Below are 25,416 nucleotides of genomic sequence, written 5' to 3' on the forward strand. Positions count from 1 at the left end.
TTGGCGGGGGTGGGGACCAGAAGTTAGACTTGCCGAGGGTGCCCGACCGTCTTGGGCCAGCCCTGTCCTTCCTACCTAACTTCCAAATGGCCTCAACCAGGGACGGCAGAAGCTCCCGGGGCCAGGGGGGCGGGGAGAAGGAGCCTGGGGTGGACAGACAGGTGGTTCTGTGTGTCCTGCCCAGCTCCTCTGCTTCAACCCACCCAAAGTGCTCTTCCTGAGGATCAGCACATGGAAAGGCTGGAACAGCAGAAGCCTACATATGAACCTATGAAGCTGCCTTCTGCTGAATCAAACCCCCCTCAGTCCATCAAAGTCAGTCTTGTCTACTCAGACTGGCAGCGGCTCTCCAGGGTCTCCAGCTGAGGTTTTTCATGCCTACTTGTCTGAACCCTTTTTAGTTGGAGATGCCGGGGATTGAACCTGGGACCTTCTGCTTACTAAGCAGATGCTCTGCCACTGAGCCACCATCCCTCCCCAAAATGTGAACATATGAAGCTGCTTTATACTGAATCAGACCCTCTTTGGTCCATCAAAGTCAATCTTGTCTACTCAGACTGGCAGCGGCTCTCCAGGGTCTCAAGTTGAGGTTTTTCACGCCTCCTTCCCTGGACCCTTTGTATTTGGAGATGCCAGGGATTGAACCTGGGACCTCCTGCTTACCAAGCAGATGCTCTACCACTGAGCCACTGCCTGGGCAGCACCAGTGGAACTCCTTCCCACTGGAAATTGGAGCTCAGTTAAGGGGCATGCACAGGCATGGTGGCATGCTCGCTCCTGCCAGAGATCAGCCTACTGGTTGTGTGGGGAGCGGGGAGGATGATGAAGAGGCTGTCTGCTCACTCCGGGGCAAGCAGAACTCACTGCAGAAATGGGCACATCCACAAACCAATTGCCCTTTCACCACACCCCCTCCAGCCTAGAAATAGCAGTTCTCCAGCAGCCCTGGCCTCACTCAATGCACAGAAGCCAAGAAGGTCAGAGCGTCTGCTCCAGCTGCAACGCCACTGAGGATGTTCTCTGCAGCCGAGAACGAAACGTCTGGAAGAAAAACTTTCTCCAGTAGAACACGGCACTTGAGCCCGAAAGATTCTACAAACCCTAACCACAGCAGAAAGACTTGGGACAGCCTCCTGGGCTCTGATCAGTGTCTACGACTGCTCTTCATGCATAGTAGCTCTGTGCTCGAAGCCTCACCCTGAAGGACATCCGCCTCCACCCAAAGCCATGCCCCCTCTGCCCCGCCCACTCCAGTGTGTGGGAGACTGGTGGGGGGACAAGTCTCCAGGTAGGCCCAGCCCCCAGCCCCACACACTCACAGCCAATGAGCATGACGCAGATGGAGAAGATCTTCTCCGGGTTGGTGTTGGGGGAGACGTTCCCGAAGCCAACGCTGGTGAGGCTGCTGAAGGTGAAGTAGAGGGCGGTGACGTACTTGTCCTTGATGGAGGGCCCGTGGTGGGGGTTGGTGTCGTTGAAGGGCTTGCCGATCTGGTCGCCCAGGGAGTGGAGCCAGCCGATGGTATCCCCCTCCACGTTCCCGATGGCGTACCAGATGCAGGCCAGCCAGTGGGCGATCAGGGCAAAGGTGCACATCAGCAGGAAGAGGACGGCCGCCCCGTACTCCGAGTAGCGGTCCAGCTTGCGGGCCACGCGCACCAGTCTCAGCAGCCGCGCCGTCTTCAGCAGTCCGATCAGAGTGGTGGTCTGTGGAGAGCGGAGTGGGGGCAGGCTGGTGAGACTCCCCAGCCCCTTTTGAGCCTGCCAGCGCTACTGGAATCGTGGCCCAGGGGGGTGGGCACTGCCACAAGAGGCGGAGCCAGCCACAAAATGGCTGCCACAAGAGGCGGAGCCAGCCACAAAATGGCTGCTGCAGCTGATCTTCCATTACACAGCAAAGATCCTCATGTTGGGGTGGCAGCTGCTGCCTAAGCAGTATTTTAAGAAATCTGCATGGCCAATAGGAAGCCTGGCTGAGACAAGCCCCACCTGGCCCCACCCAGTTTCTGAAAGCACTTGCCAGGCATTGGGGAAGATGCTGGCAGGCCCCATGGCCCACGTGGGCACCACTCAGAGGACCCCCGTCTCCATCCCAAGGACACCATCCCAGTCTGAGGTGAGGTCTGCCTTGCTGGCCCCTTTCTCCCTCTGGAGTCAGGAAGAGCCCCTGGGACACAGGCTGCTTCCACTCCCCTCAGGCACCCTGAGTAACACCGGGCTCTTCTGGACAGCGTTGCACAGGCCCAGTCAGGAAGGAAGCCTGTCCCCACTCCTTGGGGGCACAAAGACCCCAGCCTCCCTCCCCCCACCAGAAGGCTGCTCGCCTTGCCCAAGGGGGCCACATGCTGCCAGCCCCAGGAAGAGGAGGTGAAAGGCCACCTGCAGGCCTCTGTCTGGGGTCAAAAGGGGGGCCAGAAACTGGGCCTCCAGTGCCCTCACCTCCTGCGGCCAGAAGCAGCTGGGCTGGGGGGGAATGGCAGGGGGGGCCTACCTCCTCCGATCCAGAGCCAAAAATCAGCAGGTCAAAGGGGATGGCGGCCACCATGTCGATGAGGAACCAGCCCTTGAAGTAGTGGATGGCGATCTTGGCCGGGTGGCTGACCACTTCCTCGTTGGAGTTGACGTAGGTGGTCCGGAAGTTGATGAGGATGTCGATGATGAACATGATGTCCACAATGAGGTCCACCACGTTGAGGGGGCTGCAGGAGTAGCCACAGGCCCTCCGCTGGACCTCGTCCCCGTCGTTGAGCAGGAAGGCGGCCGAGTAGGGGGTGAAGATGGCCGTGTAGATCACCAGCAGCAGGATCAGCCAGTCCCACACCGCCTTGAAGGGGCTGTAATGGAGAATCGTCCATCGGTGGATGCGGGGGGCCTGCAGCTTGTATTCCGGGAGGACGTCGGCGCCCAGAGACAGCACCTGCCGGCAAGGAGAGGAGGCGTCCGCAACCATCAGCCCCGGGTGGTGCGGGGGGGGGGGGCGTGGCAGAGCCACACTCGGCCCTCGGAGACGCCTCCTCACAACTCAGGGCAGGACAGCCTGGTTCGGCCCCTCCCGAGCTCTTCTGATGCCGGAGACACAGAAGGGCTTCACTGAGATTTGCTCTGAAAAGGGAACCTGCAGAGTCCCCCTGGCTCTGCTGGAGGAGGTCGTGGCCCCCTGGCAGCCTTCTCTCCCCCACTTCTGGGCCGTCCCAGGAAGAATCCACATGGTGGAAATCAGGGGACTCTGCAGATTGGAAGAGACTGGCTTGCAGCTGGAGTGAACGGGGAGGCAAAAACTCTCTCTCTCACACACACACACAGACAGGGCCTGTGGCCACTGGCCCCTCAGGACTTTCCCAGCGGCCTGATGGCTCATCTGCCCCTCTGGAGCAACCACATGGGGCACAAACTGTGTACATCCTGCCCCCCCCCATAATGCCCAGCAAAGCTGCCCGCGGTTCTTCCCGAGGGGGGGGGGGTTGAGGATTTCCCTGGGCTCTGCTCAGGTTTGTGGAAGGAGCTGCCTGGCCAGTCCCCCCCCCAGCCTCTGGATGGACGGAAGCAAGGGTGGGGCCATGTTGAGAGTCAGAGACAGGCCTGTCCCCTCCCCACCCCCCAAGCCCTGCTCCCTTCCAGCCCCTGGGCCTGCCCCAGTGCGACCCATCTCCCCAGCCCCACCAACGGAGAGCCCCAGGGCAGTGACCGAGCACCCTCCCCCCCTTTCTCCACCGTGGGTATTAAATGCCCCACAGATCCGAGCCCCCCAGAGGCCCTTCTGCAAGCAAACCCTCAGGACACCCCCGCCCTGCCCCTTGAGAACGGACTTCCCTCCCTCGGCCTGCCCCCCCCCCCACAGGCAAAGGCAGGTGTCGAAGGCAAGCAGGGGGGTAGGGGAGATTCCTCGGGATGAATTTCCAGGGGGAAAGAGAAGGGGGCCCAGGAAGATCCAGACAAGGGCTTGCAGGCTGGGCCCATGCTCCTGGGGGGGGGGGGCAGGGAAGAAGGAAGGGGTGGGTTTTTATACCCTGCTTCCATCCCCTTCCCTTTCTCTCTCCACACCTGTGAGGGAGGTGGGGCTGAGAGAGCTCTGTGAGAACCGTGATGGCCCAAGATCACCCAGCTGGCTGCATGTGGAGGAAGAGGAGTGGGGAACCAGATGAGAGTCCTCCACAATAACCACCACTCCAAGCTGAGAGAGATGCCATTCAGCAGGCGCTGCTGCCCAGCCCCACCCCCCTGCCCAGGCAGCTGTGCAATGCATGCCCAGCCCAGCAGGAAAGCAATCCTCAGAGCAGCAGCTGTGTGGCCGAGCATGAGCATGAGGACGACACCGCCGTGGGCATCAGCTGCTCCCACCCCTTCCTCCAACCGGCAGACCAGCTGAGCCGGGCTTCAGCTCACGCTCCCAAGACCAGCCCCAACTGCCAGGCCAGGGGACACAGAGGCCAAGGAGGGTCACCTCAACCTCCCCAGGCTGCTTGCCCCAAGATGGGCACCGAGTGGCCCCAGCCCCTGTTTTGTACGGCAGGGCTCAGCTAGAAGGGGAAGAAAAGAGGAAGTCCCCCCCCCCTCCGCACCAGAAGGAACAACGCAATCCATTCCAGCAGAAGCTGGCGGGTGAGGAACCTTGTAGGGGCCCACGAAGCCTCCTAAAATCATCAAAGTAACAAATACTCAAAACAGAACCATCTATGACCTGATGACACCTCTCTCTGTCTCTCTCTCTCCAACACCTCTCTCTGTGTCTGTCTCTCTCTGACACCTCTATCTCTATCTCTCTGACACCTCTATCTCTGTCTCCCTCTCCGACACCTCTCTCCCTGTTTATCTCTCCCTGACACTGTCTCTCTCCCCCACCCCACCCACCTCTCTGTCTCTCTCTCTGTGACACCTCCATCTCCGTCTCTCTCTCTCTCCGACACCTCTCTCTCTATCTCTCTCTCTCTGACACCTCTGTCTCTCTCCCCCACCCCACACACCTCTCCCTGTCTCTGTCTCCGACACCTCTCTCTCTGTCTCTCTCTCTCCGACACCTCTCTCTGTGTCTGTCTCTCTCTGACACCTCTATCTCTATCTCTCTGACACCTCTATCTCTGTCTCCCTCTCCGACACCTCTCTCCCTGTTTATCTCTCCCTGACACTGTCTCTCTCCCCCACCCCACCCAACTCTCTCTCTCTCTCTCTCTCTGACACCTCCATCTCCGTCTCTCTCTCTCCGACACCTCTCTCTCTATCTCTCTCTCTCTGACACCTCTGTCTCTCTCCCCCACCCCACACACCTCTCCCTGTCTCTGTCTTCGACACCTCTCTCTCTTTCTCTCTCTCTCCGACACCTCTCTCTGTGTATCTCTCTCTGACACCTCTATCTCTGTCTCTCTCTGACACTTCTATCTCTGTCTCTTTGACACCTCTCTGTCTCTCCGACACCTCTCTCTCTGTCTCTCTCTCCGACACCTCTATCTCTGTCTCTCCGGCTCCTCTCTCTCTGTCTCTCTATCATCTCCATCTCTGTCTCTCCGACACCTCTCTCTCTGACACCTCTGTCTCTCTCCCCCACCCCACACCTCTCCCTGTCTCTCTGTCACCTCTCTCTCTGTCTCTCTCTCCCCTCGACACCTCTCTCTCTGTCTCTCTCTCTCCGACACCTCTATCTCTGTCTCTCTGACACCTCTCTCTCTGTCTCTCTGACACTTCTATCTCTCTCTCTCTCCCTCTCTCTGACACCTCTCTCTCTCTCCCCCACCCCACACACCTCTCTCTGTCTCTCTCTCTCTCCGACACCTCTCTGTCTCTCTCTCTGGCTCTTCCAGCCCTGACATCATAGATGGTTCTTTTTTGTGCACGTCGCTTCTTGATGATGTTATGAGGCTTGATTTGGGCCCCTACAGCTGGGCCTGGGGACAGCAGAACCGGTGGTTCAGGGGAGGGGGGAGGGGAGGGGTGGGGAGGGGTGGGAGAGTCCGGCCTTCCCGGCAGCTGATTCCTCCCACAGGGCTGACCTCTCTCGCCTGAGAGCAGCTGTAACTTTGGGAGGCCTTCCAGAGGCTGCTCATCCTAGTTGCGACCCCCAGAAGGACCAGCTCCCGCTGGGGCCAAGTCAGCCACGATGCAAGTAGCCAACCCGGATTCCGGGAATGCCTTCCTTCCCTGCCTGGTGTGTCTGAAGAGATCCAGGCTGTCTGGGGAAATGCTCTTAATAACCACACCAGATTCTGGAGACATCCCCCGCCCCTCCCTGCCAGGCAAGACCTGCCTTCCCCCTCTTCAGAGCAGTGGGGCCCCTGAAATGAAGCCTCTCCCCAGGGAGCAGCTCTGCCCAGAACACACACGCTCTCTCTCTCTCTCTCTCTCTCTCTCTCTCTCTCGGGCTCTGCAGAGATCCCCCCATGGCACCCCCCTCTCCCCACAGCTGCCACCTCTTGCAGCGCCAGGAGGAATTAGATGTTCTGCACGCTGGATGGGCAGAGGGTTATAAATAGAAGAGGGGGCGGAGGGTGGGGCAGGCAACAAGGGCCGCTGTGCCTGCCCCAGCACAGGGAATGACTCGTGGCAGCTGGCCGGGGTGCCATTGTGCCCTGCTCAGCCACCCCCGAAGAGAGGCCACCCCTCACATGTCAGCGCCTCCAACCCCAGCAGGGCCGCAATCCTGCAGGCCTGTCGCTCATGCGCCGCAAGGCAGGGGCAGAAAACCAGGGCAGAGCAAAGGCTCCATGCGGCCTGGCCCTGTCTCCTGCCCCTCCCAGCAAATGCAACACAGCCAGGCTGCTCGATGCTCACAATCCCGACAACCCCCCCCCCCCCAGAAGGGGGAGAGGGGTGCTGCAAGGGCCCATCTCCCCCCAGGGGCTCCAAGGCAGGGGGCACGGCTGCTGCCAGCCCCTGACGTGGGGAGGAGGCTGTGCCCACCACAGCAGAGACTGACTCACTTCTGCAGGGAGTCCCACAGGTCAGGGCCCAGGAATATACCACCAGAGGCCCCCTGACATCACCACCAATCTTCCCTCTCAGCTGTAGAGTCTGGTGAGCAAAAATTCTACTGGCACTACAGCTGTGAGCTCCAGCATGAATTATTGTGCTCTGGGGTCCTCCTTCCCGAGCTAAGACAAAATGTGTGAGCTGGAGGCTAAAAATCTGTCAGCTAGCTCACACTCACTCAGCTGAGGGGGACACTGACCATAACCCCCCACCCCCAGGCTAAAAGGCCTCCCCCCTCTGAGGCATAGCCTGCCTGGCTGGCCACGAGGTCCAGGAGGTCACGGGCCCCATGGCAGAACTGCTCCCCCCCAGCCACAGAGCAGGCGCCCAAAGTCCCGGCCTGTGCCTCACAGCCTCTAGCTCTGCTGGAGTCTTCTGGCTGCGGAAGGAAGCTGAGCGCCCCCAGCCCCTTGAGCCCACCACCAGCAGGGGGAGTTCTGGGAATGGCCCTCGCAGCAGTAATCACAGGCCTTGGGCAGACGAGGACCCCCATGCAAGGGGACGGAGGCTGAAACCGGAGCTCCCTTCTGGGCCTTTCCCTCCACCCTGAAAGTTCCCCGGGGGGGGGGGGCAAAAACAGGCTGGTTTTGAGGCAGGTGCAGCCCACCCAGCAAGCTCTCTGCCGTGGAAGACCTTCCAAAAAGTCTGCCTCTGAGGCCCCATCGCAGTCAACCACACCAACCAGCGTGCCTGTGAGCACACACAGAGTGCAATCCCACTAGCACATTCCTCAGCCATCCTCCCCCTCCTGGATTAGCAGCCTGGGCCCTTCTTCATCCTCCTGCCATGACGCCAGGCCACAGTGGAGCCTGCCCTGCCAGCCCCATGCTGCTGGATCGATCGGGCACAGAGCCCACACGGCTGACGCATGCAGTGCCCAGCGGGAGCGTGACCCCCTCCCTCCCACCCACCCAAGCACAGCCCAGCCAACCAGGAGGTGCCACAACATCATCACGTGGGGGGGGGCTTCTGAGCATAAGCAGAGTGCCTTTGCCACGTCACTAGGAAGCTGCAGACTGGCAGGCAAGACCTCCAGACAGACGGGGGGCCCCCACCCCACCCCCCTGAAGGGGCTGGTCCCCTATTAGGCACCAGGATTGGGCCTGGCAGGAAAGGACTCCAGAACAGCTGAGGAAGGGGCATGTTTGCCCCCTACCCCCACAGGACTCAGGGGCGCTCAGTCTGGTCTTGCACCCCGATCCCCTTTTCCTTTCCAGCACCCACCCACATGGAGGGCTGAGAGCTGTTGCCTTCAGCCCCCCCCCCACTGCACAAGAGAGCAGCCACTCACCAAAACCCCCAGAGTGCAGCACAGAGCCAGGACTGGGGGGGGGGGCACCCCAGAACCTGCCTCCAGGGTTAAGCCCCAGCCGCCCTCCCCCAGTGCAGTAACAAGTAGACACGTCCCTCTGCCCCACAGACAGCCCCGAAGGCCGAGCATCCCAGGCCCCCCTCAGGCCCAGGAAGAGGGAGTGCAGGAGAGCCGAGCCCCACAGCCCCCACCCCCTGGGCAGGTACCTTCTCTTCCTTGCTGTGCCGCGTCCTGGCCCGGCTCCTGCCGCGGGCATCGTTCTCCAGGCACAAGCAGGCACCCCGCAGGGAGACGCCAGGCATGGGGAGCGCTCTGGGCTGGGGTGCAGCTGCCGGGGGCCTGGAGAAGTCCTGAAGCAGCTGCAGGAGGGAGGCCAGCATCCTCCACGCACACAGCCCTCACCCGCGGGGACAGGCCCTGGGGGCATCTGGCGGGCAGGGGGCCAGGCGGTCCGTGCTGCTCAGTGCTCCGGCCATGCTCCGGCTGGTCCCCAAGCAGAGCACCCCCTGCTGGAGGGGGGCAAGGGAGAGCGCCCGGGCAGCAGAACGGCGACGAGAGTGGCAGCGACTGAAAGAGGAAGGGGGAGGCAGGCGAGCCAAGCAGGCAGGCGGGAGAGTTATTGGGGCGGAAATTTTACCCAGCCTGCCCTGCTCTCAGAGCAGCCACAAAAGGAGCCTGCAGGGCCAGCCTCCCCCCCCCCCCGTTAACCCTTTCGCCTGCCACCTGGCCCAGAGCAGCCTGGGCATGCAAGGGGCACCCACCCTCCCAGGCAGCCTTGCCAACATACGAGACGCTGCCAAAGGGCAGGGCACACTCTCTCACTGCTCCGTCCTCACTATTCTGGTCATGCAGGCCAGCCGGCGTGAGAGGGGGAGGCCACATCTGGGCAGAGCTCATGAGGCTCAGAGGCCATCTAGTCCAGCCCCGCTCAGTGCCCCTGCCACAGACGGACCAGGGGAGCACCCAGCTCTGAAGGACTCCGGCCAAGGAACAAAGGCCACTGGCCAGTTGGGGGAAATCCCTGGACACTCCATCCACACGCCACTTGACCAGATTAGTTGGTTCTGAGCCTAGCCCAGCCCCTAAGCCACACGGGCCCAAGAAGCCAATTTACTCCAGAGCGTTGGTGGGGAGGCCATGGATTTCAAGGTCAGCCTCTGCCACAGGCTTTGGGCAATCTCCTCTCTCCCAGCATCAGCTCCAGCAACAAAGCGGGACCCAGAGCCAGCCACCCCTTGTTGCGGCAAAGAGGAATTGTGCAGGACGTTTCACAGCCATGCAGACAACAAGTGCTCTCCATTCAACAAACCGCAGCGCGAGCCGAGCTGCAACACGGGCCTCTTGCTCCTTCTTCCTGGCCTGGAAGGGGTCTGAGACCCTCAGGAAACGCCAGCCCCATTGCCCCCCCCCTTTTGGCTGGGCTAGGCTGATGCACCGGGGCGGATGGGGGTCTTCGCACAAGACTGGGCTGCCCCTTTAAGAATTGGCAACACCTTCTCTACCCTCTCCTTCCATTTTCAGTGGGGGGGGGGGAGGTTTAGTGCAAGGGAGGGGCCAGGCTGGTTACCAAGGAGCTGAACACCCCAGCCGGGTCCAGGGCTAAAATTAGCCAGCCTGGGACAAAAGCACTGCCTTCGCTGGAAAGTGGGGGGGTCCGGAGTGGGCTGGCACTTGGGAAAGTCTGGCAGGGGGGTGGGAGTGCAGGGGGGAGGGAGCGGCTCTTCTTCCCAGGGGAACCACACACAGGCTGCCTTGGGAGGGAGCTGGCATGCAGGGTTGCCAACCTCCAGGCGGGGCCTGGAGAGCTCTCAGAATCACAGCTGAGCTTCAGACAACAGAACTGTCATCCCCCCCCCCCCGAGGGAGTGACGGCTTCGAAGGGTGGCCCCTCAGCTCCCACCCCAGGCCTCCTAGGCATGGGCCCTCCTTGGTGGTGCCCCTTCTGTGCCCTCTCACCACACAGACCCAGGCTTCAGCAGGAGCGTTCCAGAGGCCTGGCCAAGTGGGCCCACCAATCCCACCCCCCATTTGACCAGAGGGGACGGTGGGGCGGGCAGCCCCTCCTTGGCCTGGCCTGGCCAGCTGCGCTCGGCACTCCAGCCTCCCAAGTTCTCCACCTCCATCCCCCTCCTCTCAAGGCCTCTGCTGACCCCCCACCCCATCCTCCCAGTTGCCCCCCTCAAGCTGCCTCCCACCCACAACAGGTGAGAAGCAAACAGAGCAGTGAGAGGCAGTGCCTAGAATGTCCACCAGGTTCAAAGCCCCTGAGAGGCTCTGCCCAGTTGCCTTGCCTCCCACGGGGGGTGGGGAGACCTAGCCCAGCATTTCCATTCCCAGCTGTCAATCTACACATAGCAAACCCTACACCAAAGGAAAAATGGACACAAATCTGACATCAAGAATCACAAAACCGAAAATCCTGTAGGAGGACATTTCAGCCTCACAGGGCACTCAATGGGGCTCTAAGCAACCGTTTTTTACTACAAAGGAATTTCAGAAACAGACTGGAATGGGAGATTGCTGAATTACAAGTTATTACAACACTCAGGACAATGGAACCCCCAGGGCTTAACAAAGATACCGGGTTCTTATCCCACTATGCATGCTAAGTCTCTCACTTCTCTCTTGTACTCATAATTAAACTTTGTTAATTTTAAAGGTGCCACTGGACTCAAACTAACATCTGTTGTTAACTCTTTTTCTATCTGTATGCTCATTTGCTGCTATTCATAGATCCTACCAACCGCAATATTCCAATCTCAGCTGTATTTCTGCTTCTTGACTCTAAATAGTCGTTCCTGGCAAATAAACCCCTCCCCTCTACCTATGTGAAATGCTTTAGGAGATCAGTGGTCGAGCATCTGCTTGGGAAGCAGAAGGTCCCAGGTTCAATCCCCGGCATCTCCAACTAAAAAGGGCCCAGGCAAGTAGGCGTGGAAAACCTCAGCTTGAGACCCTGGAGAGCCACTGCCAGTCTGAGTAGACAAGACTGACTTTGATGGACCGAGGGGGGTCTGATTCAGTAGAAGGCAGCTTCAGATGTTCATATCTGTGGAAGTGTGCATCAACACAAATGCAAAGTCTCTTAGTTCTCACTTATACCCAGAACTGAACTTTGCTTGGTCTTGGTGCCACTGGACCCAAACTTAGTTCTCCCACCTGTTTGTTAACAGTAATTCCCTGCTATTAACAGTCTTACCAACAGCTGTAATCCAATCTCAGCTATGCTTATCGCCCAGTTCCTTTGGCATCTTGACCCCAGCTGGCGCTTCCTGGCAGCTAACCCCCCCGCCCCCCCCCTTCCCTCTCTCTGCCAACAGGCTGGCCTGTTATATATTTGGCCGCTGTGTGACACAGAATGTTGGACTGGATGGGCCATTGGCCTGATCTAACATGGCTTCTCTTATGTTCTTATGTTCTTATGTTATGAAGCCTCAGGGTTTGTATCCAATTTGCATGAAGAGTTTTGTGGCCAGCGATGGAGCTGGAGGCTTTGCTATGCTTCTAATGAAAGGACTGGCTGACTCCCTTGTAATATACAGCACAAGTGGAAGAGATCGTAATACTGATGAAGTGGGAAACACAAAACGCGTCTATTATATTATTAACTAGTTATTTGTCTGCTGCATCAGTTAATCACTATGGGCTCTGTTGATAAGGATTTAATTGTTTTTTATGGTTGTCAGTGTGAACTTTTGTGTTAGACGTATTAAGTATGAAGCAGTTTTATATTTCAAAAGTATATAAACATATTTTAAAAGTATTAAAAAAATTGGTAGCTTATTCATATCACAGAGATTTTGTTGTTGACCGCATAGCTGCTGGCCTGCAGCAGGAGAGACAGAGGGGGGGGGGTGTTGTGAACTGACCATCACTGTCCGGCCAGGGAGGTCACCAGCATTTCTGCAATGTTGCTGGGCTGGAACTGCACTACCTGGGGGATGACCGGCCCCTTAGCGTTTCTAAAGGGCTGCCTGGGGAGGCTGCAGAGGAGGAGAAAAGCCTGTCTTATTATTTAAATGAAGGTGACAGTTGTGAACAATCCAAGTGAAGTTGAAGGTGTGTTTGGAAGCCCTGTGCTGGAAGAGACATACAGTATGTCTGTCTGCTCCATTAAAACCAGACAAGAGCAGCTTCTCCATCCCTTCCCACAGCCTGATCTGCTTAGCAGGTTTCCTCGGGAGTAAGCTCCACTGCACTGAACTGCCCCTGCTCCCCCAGGAGACAATTCCTGGCTGCTTCCATGTATCTGATGAGGTGTGGCTGCACACAAGAGCTCACACCCTGAATGCAACTTGGTTGGTCTCAAAGGTGCCTTTGGTTGGTTGGACTCCGACTTTGTTCCAGAGAATCTCTGCTCCCTCCCCAGGGGCACTCAGTCCTCCCCACCTCAAGAGGAAGTGCTGCCCATGCGGCTGCCCCACTCTCGGTCCCTTCAGGTGGGGTATTCTAGCAGAGCTGTGAGATGGTCAACCACTGCCCTACTTTGGCCTTAAATATTCTGCGCTTACAGAGCCCTCCCTTCCTACCTGGGCCAACTTTGCAGCTGCACACAGTCACAATGCTTGGAATGGGGGGGAGGGTTCATAGGCTGAAAACACATTTGTTCTGTCCTGGAGCCTGCAGTCCAAGCCAGGGGGCAGCCCAGAGGACACCAGAGCCAGTTCCTCAGCCCCCCCCCCCCCCGGAGCCCGGAAGAGACCTGCCTGCATTTGGCCCTGGGCAGCCCCCACCCACCCGCAGGCCGTGGGGGGGGGGGGAAGCTTTGCCTGCTCCGGACTCTAAAGACAGAAGAAATCTGAACAGAACCACCAGCAGTTGCAGAATGGGGCAGTCAACCCATCCAGTTGCTCCCCAAAACACCTCATGCATTGCCTGGTCACTGGTTACAGGGACATGATGTAAAAATACCCCCTCCCCCCAGTGAAAATTCAAGCCCCCTCCCCCCAGGAGAGAAGAAGCAGAATCAGCCCTTGGAGTTCTCTGCCCAGGATTGTCCCCCCACCCCCGCTGGCTCCAGGGCACCACTTAGGAGCAGCACTCAGAGGAATTGCCCCCCCACCCCCGGCTGGAGCGGCTGAGCGCAGAGACCCGGCTGCCAACTGCCCCGGCTGCCTCCAAAGCACCAGGAATTCTCTCCCCCCCCCCATCTACTGAGCTGGATGCACCAAGATTATTTCCCATGGGGGGGAGGGGGGCATCTGCTTCCTCTAGAGTCAGGCGTGTGGTCAGCCTTGTCCACTCAGACTGGCAGCCGCTCTCCCAGGGCTCAGGATGTGGTCTTCCCCACCACCTCCTGCCTGGGTCATTCAAATGGAGATGCTGCGGGAAGGGGGGGGAGTCAGGACCCCCCCTGCACACAGAACTGGCATTCTGTGATGGACGTCCCTTTGTGGGCCACATCACGAAGTCTGAGAGGACTCTGAAACCTCCGTGTCTCACTAAAGCTCAGAAACAGTTTCCCCTGCTGTGGTCCAGCCCAGCAACACACACAGTGATCACAAAAAGGGATGCCTCTGGGCATGTACAAAGCACCCTCACTGTCCCCCATGCCTCTCAGGGGTCCAGGTCCCATGTGGAGCCCCAGAGCCCGCCCAGCTCCACCCCCACAGCAGCCCCCCTACCTCTTGGGCCACCAGGCTGGAGAGGCGGATGGCACAGCGCACCCGAGTGCCTGCCCCCTCCTGCTGCCCGCAGCGGCTGTCCTTCCTGCCCTGGGACATGCTGGGCGTGGGCACCAGGGCAGGGGCTCTCTCAAGGCATGCTGATGCCCGGCGGGGGGAGGCTCTGGGGGGCTGAGCCTGGCTGGCGCACATGGAGAGAGGAGGCGGCAGTGGAAGCTACTCAGGGACAGCCCCGCCCCTCCCCCCCTGCCCTGGCCAGCAATGCCCCCCCCCCAGGGAGGAGGTGGGGGTCCTGCCTCAGGTGCTCAAGCAACAGGCGCCTGCAGCAGAGGAAGGGGCCATGGCTCAGGTGCAGCCCCCCCCACACACTGCAGTGCACCTCTTCTCTCCCAGTCTTTCCAGAGAGGCTGCCTGATCCACACACAACCTGCCTTGTGCCCCATCCCTAGCTGGACTGCCCCCCCCCACTGCAGCGCGGTCTCCCTGGGCCTGCGCATGACGGGGGAGGGGCTGCGTGTGTTTGGAGACTGTCGCTGTGCGGATGCCTCCAGACAGAGCCCTGCCCCCCAGCCAGCCTTGAGTTATGGGCCCATCAAGCCGCCTCCGCCACTGTCCCAAGGACAGCCCACCCCCACCCCCACCCTGCTGCTGCCAGCTCATGCACAGCAAGAGCGCGGAGCCCCCCCCCCCCACTCACCATGCACTTCTGCATTTCTTTCGTGCCCCCTCCTCAGTCAGGCCAGGACCTGCCGCCTCTCGAGACCCCTTCTCTGCATCCCCCACTCTGGGCAATGCTCCCTACCCAGGACTGTAGCAGGACCACCGGAGGGGGCCGCCCCACAGCAGCATCTCCCCCCCCCCCAGGGCCTGCAGATGACCTTCCCATCCCCATCCCCAGAGGGCTGCTGGGAGGGAGCTCCAGGGCAGAGACCCTCAGCCACCCAGGGAGTGCCTTGGAGTTGTGCTTCTTGGGACTGGGAGAGGCAGGGCCCAGAGGCACCCCTGGGCTAGGTGGGGCCCCCAGCCCCATCCAGAGCCAGGAGCAGAGAAGGTGGTGGTCTGCCCTTCTCCCTCACGCCAGGGCAGCAGGGGCTCCAATGTCTGGCTTCAAGTGAGTGAGCCAAGCTGTACCCCGGAGGGAAGGCGGGAAGGGAATCCCTCCTAAGGCCCAAATACCACCCTTTGTGACCCAAAAGAGAGGAACCAGCCAGGAAGAGTGAGGGCAGCCCCACATTTCTTCCTGGAGGGTTCTGGTAATGGGAGTAACAAAGAAGCTGCCAAACCCCAGAGGGAGGGAGGGAAGAGGGGGGGAGGCAGCAGTGAATGAAGGGGAGGGGCCCCAGGAAACAAGCCCCCCCACCAGGACCGGAACGAAAAGGTTTTTGAAGAGGGGCAAAATTAAAAAATGATGCCCCCTTATGAGCCATTCTATCTTATAGTCCCATAGAATGCAATGGACTCCATACCCAATTTGGCGCCCCCCTCCGTTGGTGCCGGGGAAGCGCCCCCCTCTGCTCTCCCTAGGTCCGGCCCTGCCCCCAACTGCTCCCCCCCAGCAGTGCCTCCTGTGCTGCCTTTACAAAGGCAAATTGCTTCCCCCCCGCCCCCCCTCCCCGATCAGCCTGGGTTGTCTCCCTCTGAATCCCCCCTCTGGGCAAGCCAGACCGACAGGCCCTGCAATATGCTGCCTGACACACCAGGGGGCGACATTCAGGAATCACACAAATCCTTTGACACATTATAAAGAAGTCCAAACTGGGGTTCCAGGAGATCCTCTGGGAAGGAATACGCTTCTGGCCTGATTTCAAAATATTCTAAGTGCTACATTCATATTTCATTCAGCGGGCTGGTTCTGCAGTTATTTAGCAGTATGCAAGAAACAGAGCCTAGTTTGTCTCTGGAAAATGCACCCAAGTGGTGTAGTGGTTAAGTGTGCGGACTCTTATCTGGGAGAATCGGGTTTGATTCCCCACTCCTCCACTTGCACCTGCTGGAAAGGTCTTGGGTCAGCCATAGCTCTAATAGAGAGCCAGTTTGGTGTAGTGGTTAAGTGTGCGGACTCTTATCTGGGAGGACCGGGTTTGATTCCCCACTCCTCCCCTTGCACTTGCTGGAAAGGTCTTGGGTCAGCCATAGCTCTAATAGAGAGCCAGTTTGGTGTAGTGGTTAAGTGTGCGGACTCTTATCTGGGAGAACTGGGTTTGATTCCCCACTCCTCCACTTGCATCTGCTGGAATGGCCTTGGGTCAGCCAGAGCTCTAATAGAGAGCCAGTTGGGTGTTGTGGTTAAGTGCGCGGACTCTTATCTGGGAGAATGGGGTTTGATTCCCCACTCCTCCACTTGCACCTGCTGGAATGGCCTTGGGTTAGCCAGAGTTCTAATAGAGAGCCAGTTGGGTGTAGTGCTTAAGTGCGCGGACTCTTATCTGGGAGAACTGTGTTTGATTCCCCACTCCTCCACTTGCAGCTTTTGGAATTGCCTTGGGTCAGCCTTAGCTCTAATAGAGAGCCAGTTGGGTGTAGTGGTTAAGTGCGCGGACTCTTATCTGGGAGAACCGGGTTTGATTCCCCACTCCTCCACTTGCAGCTTTTGGAATGGCCTTGGGTCAGCCAGAGCTCTAATAGAGAGCCAGTTGGGTGTAGTGGTTAAGTGTGTGGACTCTTATCTGGGAGAATGGGGTTTGATTCCCCACTCCTCCACTTGCACCTGCTGGAATGGCCTTGGTTCTGCCATAGCTCTGGCAGAGGTTGTCCTTGAAAGGGCAGCTTCTGGGAGAGCCCTCTCAGCCCCACCCACCTCACAAGATGTCTGTAGTAGAGGAGGAAGAGAGCTAGTTGGGTGTAGTGGTTAAGTCCACGGACTCTTATTTGGGAGGACCGGGTTTGATTCCCCACTCCTCCACTTGCAGCTGCTGGAATGGCCTTGGGTCAGCCATAGCTCTAATAGATAGCCAGTTTGGTGTAGTGGTTAAGTGCGCAGACTCTTATTTGGGAGAACCAGGTTTGATTCCCCACTCCTCCACTTGCAACTGCTGGAATGACCTTGGGGCAGCCATAGCTCTCACTATGTGAGTGACCGAGAATGGCTTTCTTTAAGCAGTCAGTTTTCCAGCTTTTTGTAGTGAACAACATGCCAGCCAACTTCGGAAGGTTTTTGCATCTGGCTAGAGAGAAACTCAGGCCTCTGGCTGGGTCCTCACACGAATATAAACCTTTAAGTGGCACTGAGAGATGGGTTCCTAATAAAACTGAATGGTTTAATAATAACAATAATAGTAAATTCCCCACCTCCATTCAGCTTTGTGTTGTGTCTCATTATAATTACCATGGTTTATTCCAGGATGATAGTTTCAAAGGAAATGCAGAGGTTGCCAAGAGCATTTTGCAAGCCGACCTCCGAAGCCTTCTGCCTCTGGCTAGAGGAGGCCTGGCTGACTGACTCCCAGCATCAACATGGAATTGCAACAACGAGAGGCTGAGAAATCGGAATACTCCTGGGGAAGACTTTGGACGGAAGGAGCCCATGTCCAAGTGTTCGGATGGATTTTGCTTTGTAGTATTGTAAGGCTGCACTTCTTTATAATGTGACAACAGAACTGTATGGTCCTTGACATTTTCTGACTCAGTGCATGAGCCAGCATATCACAGCGCTTGTTGGTCTGGATTTCCTCCACCAGGAACTGTGATCCCCGGTGGTGAATCTCCAGACAGGGATTACGTGGCTGCTTTGCAGGGTGGACTCTCTGGCACCTTCTCCCCCCTCCCCCCCACAAGTCTCCAGGAATCTCCTGGCCCACAGTTGCCCCAGAGCATGAAAGGGAGCCTCCCCACTTCTTCTCCCCTCCAGCCACCTCAAGAGATGCTGCATTCAGCCCCTGCCTCCAACCCCCTCTCTTGCTCAGACCCTCCATTCTCCCGCCCGCCCCCAGCTTCTGCCGGCTCCCACCTGCGTGACCTTCTCGGTGACGTGGTGGGTGCGGTCCTTGATCTTGCTGGGGGCGATGATCTCCTTCTCGCTGGGCTGGGCGCTGAGGAAGGCCTCCGCCTTGAAGTCCACAAAGTTGAGGGTAATCTGGGGGATCTTGCTGATGGCCCGGTAGCGCATGAGGTCCGAGTCGGAGGTGGAGTTCAGCAGGTGGCTGCGGGCCTGGTTCACGCCACCTGCCCAGAAGCAGAGAGAGGCCACCAGCCGGAAGAGGAAGAAGAGGAAGAAGAAAGAGAGTCGGCTTTTATACCCTGCATTTCACCACCCAAAGGAGTCGCAGGCACTTATGCTTAAAATATATTTTAAATATAATTTAAAAGAATTTATTCTGAGATTTTTACAAGGTTATGGAAGTAACCATCTAAAAAACTAATGTATGTGATAGTCAGATGTAGACTTGCTCACAACTTTAATGCTACTAGCTTTCTTCACGCACGACACTGTGAGAGCCAGTTTGGTGTAGAGGTTGAGGTGACTCTTATCTGGGAGAACCGGGCTTGATTCCCCACTCCTCCACATTCAGCTGCTGGAATGGCCTTGTGTCAGCCAGAGCTCTAATAGAGAGCCAGTTTGGTGTAGTGGTGAAGTGTGAGAACTTCACCACTATCTGGGAGAACCAGGTTTGATTCCCCCACTCCTCCACTTGCAGCTGCTGGAATGGTCTGAGGTCAGCCAGAGCTCTAATAGAGAGCTAGTTGGGTGTAGTGGTTAAGTGCATGGACTCTTATCTGGGAGAACTGGGTTTGATTCCCCACTCCTCCACTTGCACCTGCTGGAATGGCCTTGTGTCAGCCAGAGCTCTAATAGAGAGCCAGTTTGGTGTAGTGGTGAAGTGTGAGAACTTCACCACTATCTGGGAGAACCAGGTTTGATTCCCCCACTCCTCCACTTGCAGCTGCTGGAATGGTCTGAGGTCAGCCAGAGCTCTAATAGAGAGCTAGTTGGGTGTAGTGGTTAAGTGCATGGACTCTTATCTGGGAGAACTGGGTTTGATTCCCCACTCCTCCACTTGCACCTGCTGGAATGGCCTTGGGTCAGCCATAGCTCTAATAGAGAGCCAGTTTGGTGTAGTGGTTAAGTGTGCGGACTCTTATCTGGGAGAACCGGGTTTGATTCCCACTCCTCCCCTTGCAGCTGCTGGAATGGACTTGGGGCAGCCAGAGCTCTAATAGAGAGCCAGTTTGGTGTAGTGGTTAAGTGTGCGGACTCTTATCTGGGAGAACCGGGTTTGATTCCCCACTCCTCCACTTGTACCTGCTGGAATGGCCTTGGGTCAGCCAGAGCTCTAATAGAGAGCCAGTTTGGTGTAGTGGTTAAGTATGCGGACTCTTATCTGGGAGAACCGGGTTTGATTCCCCACTCCTCCACTTGCAGCTGCTGGAATGGCCTTGGGTCAGCCAGAGCTCTAATAGAGAGCCAATTGGGTGTAGTGGTTAAGTGTGCAGACTCTTATCTGGGAGAACCGGGTTTGATTCCCCACTCCTCCACTTGCAGCTGCTGGAATGGCCTTGGGTCAGCCAGAGCTCTAATAGAAAGCCAATTGGGTGTAGTGGTTAAGTGTGCGGACTCTTATCTGGGAGAACCAGGTTTGATTCCCCACTCCTCCACTTGCAGCTGCTGGAATGGCCTTGGGTCAGCCAGAGCTCTAATAGAGAGCCAGTTTGGTGTAGTGGTTAAGTGTGTGGACTCTTATCTGGGCCAACCGGATTTGATTCCCCACTCCTCCACTTGCAGCTGCTGGAATGGCCTTGCGTCAGCCAGAGCTGTAATAGAGAGCCAGTTTGGTGTAGTGGTGAAGTGTGTGGACTCTTATCTGGGAGAACCGGGTTTGATTCCCCCACTCCTCCACTTGCAGCTGCTGGAATGGTCTGAGGTCAGCCATAGCTCTAATAGAGAGCCAGTTGGGTGTAGTGGTTAAGTGAGAGGACTCTTATCTGGGAGAACCGGGTTTGATTCCCCACTCCTCCACTTGCACCTGCTGGAATGGCCTTGGGTTAGCCCAGGGGTAGGGAATGTTTGCTCTCCAGATGTTTTTTGCCTACAACTCCCATAGCTATAGCCATAGCTATCACAGGAGTTGTCCTCGACAGGGCAGCTGCTGTGAGAGCCCTCTCAGCCCCACCCACCTCACAGGGTGTCTGTTGTGGGGGAGGAAGACATAGGAGCTTGTAAGCCGCTCTGAGTCTCTGATTCAGAGAGAAGGGCAGGGGATAAATCTGCAATTCTTCTTTTTCTTAGAGGAGACACTGGTCCCTGGTGAGATCCTGGCCACAAAAGCATTTGGGCGTGTGGCGCCACCTGGTGACAGCCCCAGGTCAAAGCCTTTTCCCAGCCGGCCGGGCCCCCAAAGGCGCTGCTGCCTCCTCCTCCAGAGAAGCCTGTCCGGTTCATCCTGCCTTGGCTCAGGCCCTGCTGGGGAGAGACAGGCCCGCAGCTACAGAGGGGTCCGGGGGGGGGGGGTCAAGCCCATCCCTTCACCCCCCCTTCCAACTGCATGGCCCCTCCAGTCTGTCCCCTTTGCCCACCGCCACTCTGAACAAGGAGCAGCCTTGCTGCTGGGCTCTCTGCCGCAAAAGGGGCACAGAGGCAAGGGGTGGGGGGAGCGGAACTGCTTCAACTGCCCAGGCGAAGGGGGCTCAGCTTGCAGAACTCAAGGCAGTGCAGAGTGCCGAGAGCCCTGGGCCACCAAGCAGGATGGCCTGCAGCCCCCCCAGAGGGGACTCCCCTTGTGGACTCCCTGGCTGCCCCACTGCCCCCTCACAACAAGGTCTCAACAACAATGCAGTCTCAAGGTTACTATTCAGCAAGTCAAAGTCAAGCATCTTTCTATAAAACATGGAAGAAGTCCAGCTTGGAGCAGGTAATCCAAGGGTACAAAAAGCCAACAGGCAAAAGTCTTCCAGAATGTGAGCCAATCACTTCTGTGTTTATGTGAAGAGGATACCTTCTATTCTAAGGCTGGAATAATACCGAATTTTACAAACCCATCTGGGTTCCAGAGAGTAGCTAATGAGCAGTCTCTTTCGGCTGTGTGCTTCAGCTTTACCTTTTTTTTTACTTTGAATGGATGAATCTCACCACAAGTACGCTTAGCTCTGTTCTCTCCCAAGTGCTTACAGGTTTTTTACAGCCTGTTTGGCTTCCTGCTTTCTATGCCTCTGACTTTTGCTCAATCCCGCCGTGGTACCTGTGCTGGCGTGGCGGCTGTGGCCTCGGCCCTTGTCCCCATCGCCCCTCATGGCCTCGATGTCGTCCACGGAGGAGGCTCGGCGCACGCTGTAGAAGCTCTCCCGGGAGCGGCTGCGGGCCAGGCTGCAGTTGGAGAAGGAGGCGTCCAGGTTGAGGCGGGCCTTGTCGGTCCGTGGGGAGGAGTGGGTGACAACGGGCAGCTCCGTCTCCCTGCCCCCCTCCTGCTCCATCAAGGCCAGTCGGTCTTCAGGCTCCCCGCAGCCCAGGCAGTCGTTGTCCAGCGAGGAGGGGACCTCGTCCAGGGCCACCGACTCGCTGCTGTGCTTGCAGAAGTCCACCACCACGGCCTCGTCCGGGTCATCCTGCGGCAGCGACTGCTTGCTCCCGGCCAAGGCCAGCAAAGCCGGCAGCTTCAGCCGGAATGACTTGCCCCGACCTGCGGGGGAGAGAGGAGCCCCGCTAGAACTCCACGCCACCCTCACCTGAACACAGCTGGGCAGAAGGGGCTTCTGGGATGTAGCCCACCTCTGCCTTCACTTATCCCAGCCCGGGGGTGGGGTGGGGGAGTAAGGTGGAGCCCTGCAAGCAGGGAAGGGGGGCTGGAAAGCAGAGAGGTCTGGAGAGCCCTGCAGGCAAGGAGGAACAGAAGAAGGCCTCTTTCCCACAGAGAAGCTCCCGGCTGTCTCCTTTGGACTCGCCTACTGGGCAGTGGGGAGGCTGGAAATGGCCCTGCTTGCCTGGCCCTGCTCTGAGTTCTGCGGAGGGAGGGAGGGCCACTTACAGCTCCGAAGTATGAGAGACAACGAAGCCCTTGGAGCAGCCCAGAGAGGCTTGCCTGACACCTGGCCTTCGTGTGGGAAGTTCCCTGCAAGCTGCTCTCCTCAGCAGGGGTTGCCAGTCCGTCTGGCATCTCATCTGCAGCTAAAGGAAGCCACTGGCTCTTGAGACCTCCTTCTGCTGCTGTTGCAACTGTGCCGTTAGGGTAATAAGCAAAAGGAGTCCTGGCTTTGGCTGCAAGAGAGAAGCAGCACGGAGCCCTTCCGCAGGAAGAGAGCCAGTTTGGTGTAGTGGTGAAGTGTGCGGACTCTTATCTGGGAGAACCGGGTTTGATTCCCCACTCCTCCACTTGCACCTGCTGGAATGGCCTTGGGTCAGCCATAGCTCTAATAGAGAGCCAGTTGGGTGTAGTGGTTAAGTGTGCGGACTCTTATCTGGGCGAACCGGGTTTGATTCCCCACTCCTCCACTTGCAGCTGCTGGAATGGCCTTGGGTCAGCCAGAGCTCTAATAGAGAGCCAGTTGGGTGTAGTGGTTAAGTGTGCGGACTCTTATCTGGGCGAACCGGGTTTGATTCCCCACTCCTCCACTTGCAGCTGCTGGAATGGCCTTGGGTCAGCCAGAGCTCTAATAGAGAGCCAGTTTGGTGTAGTGGTTGAGTGTGCGGACTCTTATCTGGGAGAACCGGGTTTGATTCCCCACTCCTCCACTTGCACCTGCTGGAATGGCCTTGGGTCAGCCAGAGCTCTAATAGAGAGCCAGTTTGGTGTAGTGGTTAAGTGTGTGGACTCTTATCTGGGAGAACCGGGTTTGATTCCCCACTCCTACACTTGCAGCTGCTGGAATGGCCTTGGGTCAGCCATAGCTCTAATAGAGAGCCAGCTGGGTGTAGTGGTTAAGTGTGCGGACTCTTATCTGGGAGAACCGGGTTTGATTCCCCACTCCTCCACTTGCAGCTGCTGGAATGGCCTTGGGTCAGCCGTAACTCTAATAGAGAGCCAGCTGGGTGTAGTGGTTAAGTGTGCGGACTCTTATCTGGGAGAACCGGGTTTGATTCCCCACTCCTCCACTTGCAGCTGCTGGAATGGCCTTGGATCAGCCATAGCTCTAATAGAGAGTCAGTTGGGTGTAGTGGTTAAGTGCACGGACTCTTATCTGGGAGAACCGGGTTTGATTCCCCCCTCCTCCACTTGCACCTGCTGGAATGGCCTTGGATCAGCCATAGCTCTAATAGAGAGTCAGTTGGGTGTAGTGGTTAAGTGCACGGACTCTTATCTGGGAGAACCGGGTTTGATTCTCCACTCCTCCACTTGCACCTGCTGGAATGGTCTTGGGTCAGCCAGAGCTCTAATAGAGAGCCAGTTTGGTGTAGTGGTTAAGTGTGTGGACTCTTATCTGGGAGAACCGGGTTTGATTCCCCACTCCTCCACTTGCAGCTGCTGGAATGGCCTTGGGTCAGCCATAGCTCTAATAGAGAGCCAGCTGGGTGTAGTGGTTAAGTGTGCGGACTCTTATCTGGGAGAACCGGGTTTGATTCCCCACTCCTCCACTTGCAGCTGCTGGAATGGCCTTGGGTCAGCCATAGCTCTAATAGAGAGCCAGTTGGGTGTAGTGGTTAAGTGTGCGGACTCTTATCTGGGAGGACCGGGTTTGATTCCCCACTCCTCCACTTGCAGCTGCTGGAATGGCCTTGGGTCAGCCAGAGCTCTAATAGGGAGCCAGTTGGGTGTAGTGGTTAAGTGTGCGGACTCTTATCTGGGAGAACCAGGTTTGATTCCCCACTCCTCCACTTGCACCTGCTGGAATGGCCTTGGGTCAGCCAGAGCTCTAATAGAGAGCCAGTTGGGTGTAGTGGTTAAGTGTGCAGACTCTTATCTGGGAGAACAGGGTTTGATTCCCCACTCCTCCACTTGTAGCTGCTGGAATGGCCTTGCGTCAGCCAGAGCTCTCTTATCTGGGAGAACCGGGTTTGATTCCCCACTCCTCCACTTGCACCTGCTGAGATAGCCTTGGGTCAGCCAGAGCTCTAATAGAGAGCCAGTTTGGTGTAGTGGTTAAGTGCACGGACTCTTATCTGGGGGAACCGGGTTTGATTCCCCACTCCTCCACTTGTAGCTGCTGGAATGGCCTTGCGTCAGCCAGAGCTCTCTTATCTGGGAGAACTGGGTTTGATTCCCCACTCCTCCACTTGCACCTGCTGAGATGGCCTTGGGTCAGCCATAGCTCTAATAGAGAGCCAGTTTGGTGTAGTGGTTAAGTGTGCAGAATCTTATCTGGGAGAACCGGGTTTGATTCCCCACTCCTCCACTTGCAGCTGCTGGGATGGCCTTGGGTCAGCCATAGCTCTGGCAGAGGTTGTCCTTGAAAGGGCAGCTGCTGTGAGAGTCCTCTCAGCCCCACCCACCTCACAGGGTGTCTGTTGTGAGGGGAGAAGACATAGGAGATTGTGAGCTACTCTGAGTCTCTGATTCAGAGAGAAGGGTGATGTATAAATCTGCAATTCTTCTTCCCTGCCCTCAGACAGCCCTGCTGCAGCCACGCCCCCCCCCCCCCCGTGAGAGGGAAGCAGTTGCTGAAGCAGAGGCTCCCTAGCGCCCAGGAAGGGAAGGAGCCGTGGGGAAGGGGAAGGGGTCCTCCCCGAGAGCAGCAAGTGCACTCACGGCTTGGATGAAGGGCATGGGGCGTCCCCCCTCCCACACTTCAACAGAAACAGAGCGGAAGAGCAGGAGAGAAGTAATGTGGAAGGCCCCCTTGGTTGAGGGAAGAGGCCCATGGCAAAGACACCAGCAAAGGCCTGGCTTGAGCCCCTTCTTCAGCACAGCCACTGACCCCTGCTGCCTGCAGCCTCGTCCAAGGCCCCCCGGAGGAGGCGGGCCTCTGCTCACGTGCTCCAGCAGCTTCCCGGGCAGAGGAGGGGGAGGGGCCCAAGGGAGCTGGCCACGCGGAGGAGAAAGTGGAAACTGGGACGTGAGGCTGACAGGGGCACAGCTTGCGAGGGATGTGCCTGTGGTAGCAAGAGGCCCCACCTGTGGGGAGCCAGGCTGCCGGGGAGACCCAGTGGTTGGTGTTCTTGACGGGGCTGGTCAGCAGGTCCCGCTCCATCACCACCTCGAAGTTGAGGATGAACATGATGACGGCCCCATTCTCATTCTTCACGGGCACCACGTCCACCAGGCACAGGAAGCAGCTGCCTGCAGGGAAGGAGGAGAGGAGGGGCTCAGAGCAGAAGGGGGGGAAGGCCCCCCGAAGGGGACACACTGGCCCCGCCCCCTCTCCCCCCAGCCAGGAGGGCTCTCTTGCAGCACCCGCCCCAAGCCCGTAGGGGGCAGAACGAGCTCTGCTGAGAAGGCTGAACCAGACGCTTGAGGGGGCTGCTGGGCCGCTCTGCCCTCACCTGGCAGCCTCCTGGCGCCTCCAGCAAACAGACAGAGCCCTCCAACACCAGGCTCTGCCTGAGGCGAGGCAGCGGCTGGGCAGATTGGGGCCTCTGCATCTGTGCCCGGCCCAGCCTGCATGTTCCTTGGAGGGCAAGCAAGCAAGGCAGTCAGTCGCTGTGCAGAGGGAGGCCGTGGC

General features: G+C 57.9%; 2 protein-coding genes across 4 annotated transcripts in view; both read right to left on the reverse strand.

Annotated features, from left to right (window-relative positions):
- Positions 1-25,416, reverse strand: part of LOC132578050 (arf-GAP with GTPase, ANK repeat and PH domain-containing protein 3-like) — a 403,463-nt gene that overhangs the window by 249,922 nt on the left and 128,125 nt on the right. The gene's annotated exons all lie outside the window — the stretch shown is intronic.
- Positions 1-25,416, reverse strand: part of KCNH2 (potassium voltage-gated channel subfamily H member 2) — an 82,682-nt gene that overhangs the window by 15,662 nt on the left and 41,604 nt on the right. The window contains exons 3-7 of the mRNA XM_060247970.1: positions 24,870-25,034; positions 21,066-21,503; positions 17,840-18,054; positions 2,492-2,917; positions 1,320-1,707 (exon numbers count right to left, since the gene is read on the reverse strand). Coding sequence (XP_060103953.1) covers positions 1,320-1,707; positions 2,492-2,917; positions 17,840-18,054; positions 21,066-21,503; positions 24,870-25,034 — 1,632 coding nt within the window. The remainder of the gene's footprint in view (positions 1-1,319; positions 1,708-2,491; positions 2,918-17,839; positions 18,055-21,065; positions 21,504-24,869; positions 25,035-25,416) is intronic.

This window comes from Heteronotia binoei, chromosome 10, assembly GCF_032191835.1.
Source record: "Heteronotia binoei isolate CCM8104 ecotype False Entrance Well chromosome 10, APGP_CSIRO_Hbin_v1, whole genome shotgun sequence".
Lineage (NCBI taxonomy): Eukaryota > Metazoa > Chordata > Lepidosauria > Squamata > Gekkonidae > Heteronotia > Heteronotia binoei.